Source organism: Charadrius vociferus, unplaced genomic scaffold, assembly GCF_000708025.1.
Source record: "Charadrius vociferus isolate BGI_N301 unplaced genomic scaffold, ASM70802v2 scaffold919, whole genome shotgun sequence".
Taxonomy (NCBI): domain Eukaryota; kingdom Metazoa; phylum Chordata; class Aves; order Charadriiformes; family Charadriidae; genus Charadrius; species Charadrius vociferus.
The window spans coordinates 296,788-297,088 of record NW_009653257.1 but is presented as its reverse complement, the minus strand read 5'-3'; the positions used below and the strand labels follow the sequence as shown (position 1 = coordinate 297,088).

Sequence of the window (301 nt, the reverse complement as noted above, 5' to 3'; positions counted from 1 at the left end):
AGCCTCCCCACACACAGCTCCTGCCCCGTCTGAGGCGTGCTAGCCCCCCCCCTCCCCCGAGTGTGCTGTAACCCCCCCACTCTCTGTCATCCAGGCCTGGCCATGACGCTGAGCTACCTTTTCCGGGAGCCGGCCACCATCAACTACCCCTTTGAGAAGGGTCCGCTGAGCCCACGCTTCCGTGGGGAGCACGCCCTGCGGCGCTACCCCTCCGGGGAGGAGAGGTGCATCGCCTGCAAGCTCTGCGAGGCCGTCTGCCCGGCACAGGTGAGCCTTCATCCACCCTCGTCCTCCTCCCCCT

The 301-nt window shown here is 67.8% G+C and overlaps 1 protein-coding gene across 1 annotated transcript in view; it reads left to right on the top strand.

Annotated features, from left to right (window-relative positions):
- The window catches only part of NDUFS8 (NADH dehydrogenase (ubiquinone) Fe-S protein 8, 23kDa (NADH-coenzyme Q reductase)), a 3,520-nt gene that overhangs the window by 2,791 nt on the left and 428 nt on the right, over window positions 1-301 (top strand). Inside the window, exon 3 of the mRNA XM_009893165.1 lies at window positions 95-287. Within this exon, the coding sequence (XP_009891467.1) occupies window positions 95-287 (193 nt within the window). The remainder of the gene's footprint in view (window positions 1-94; window positions 288-301) is intronic.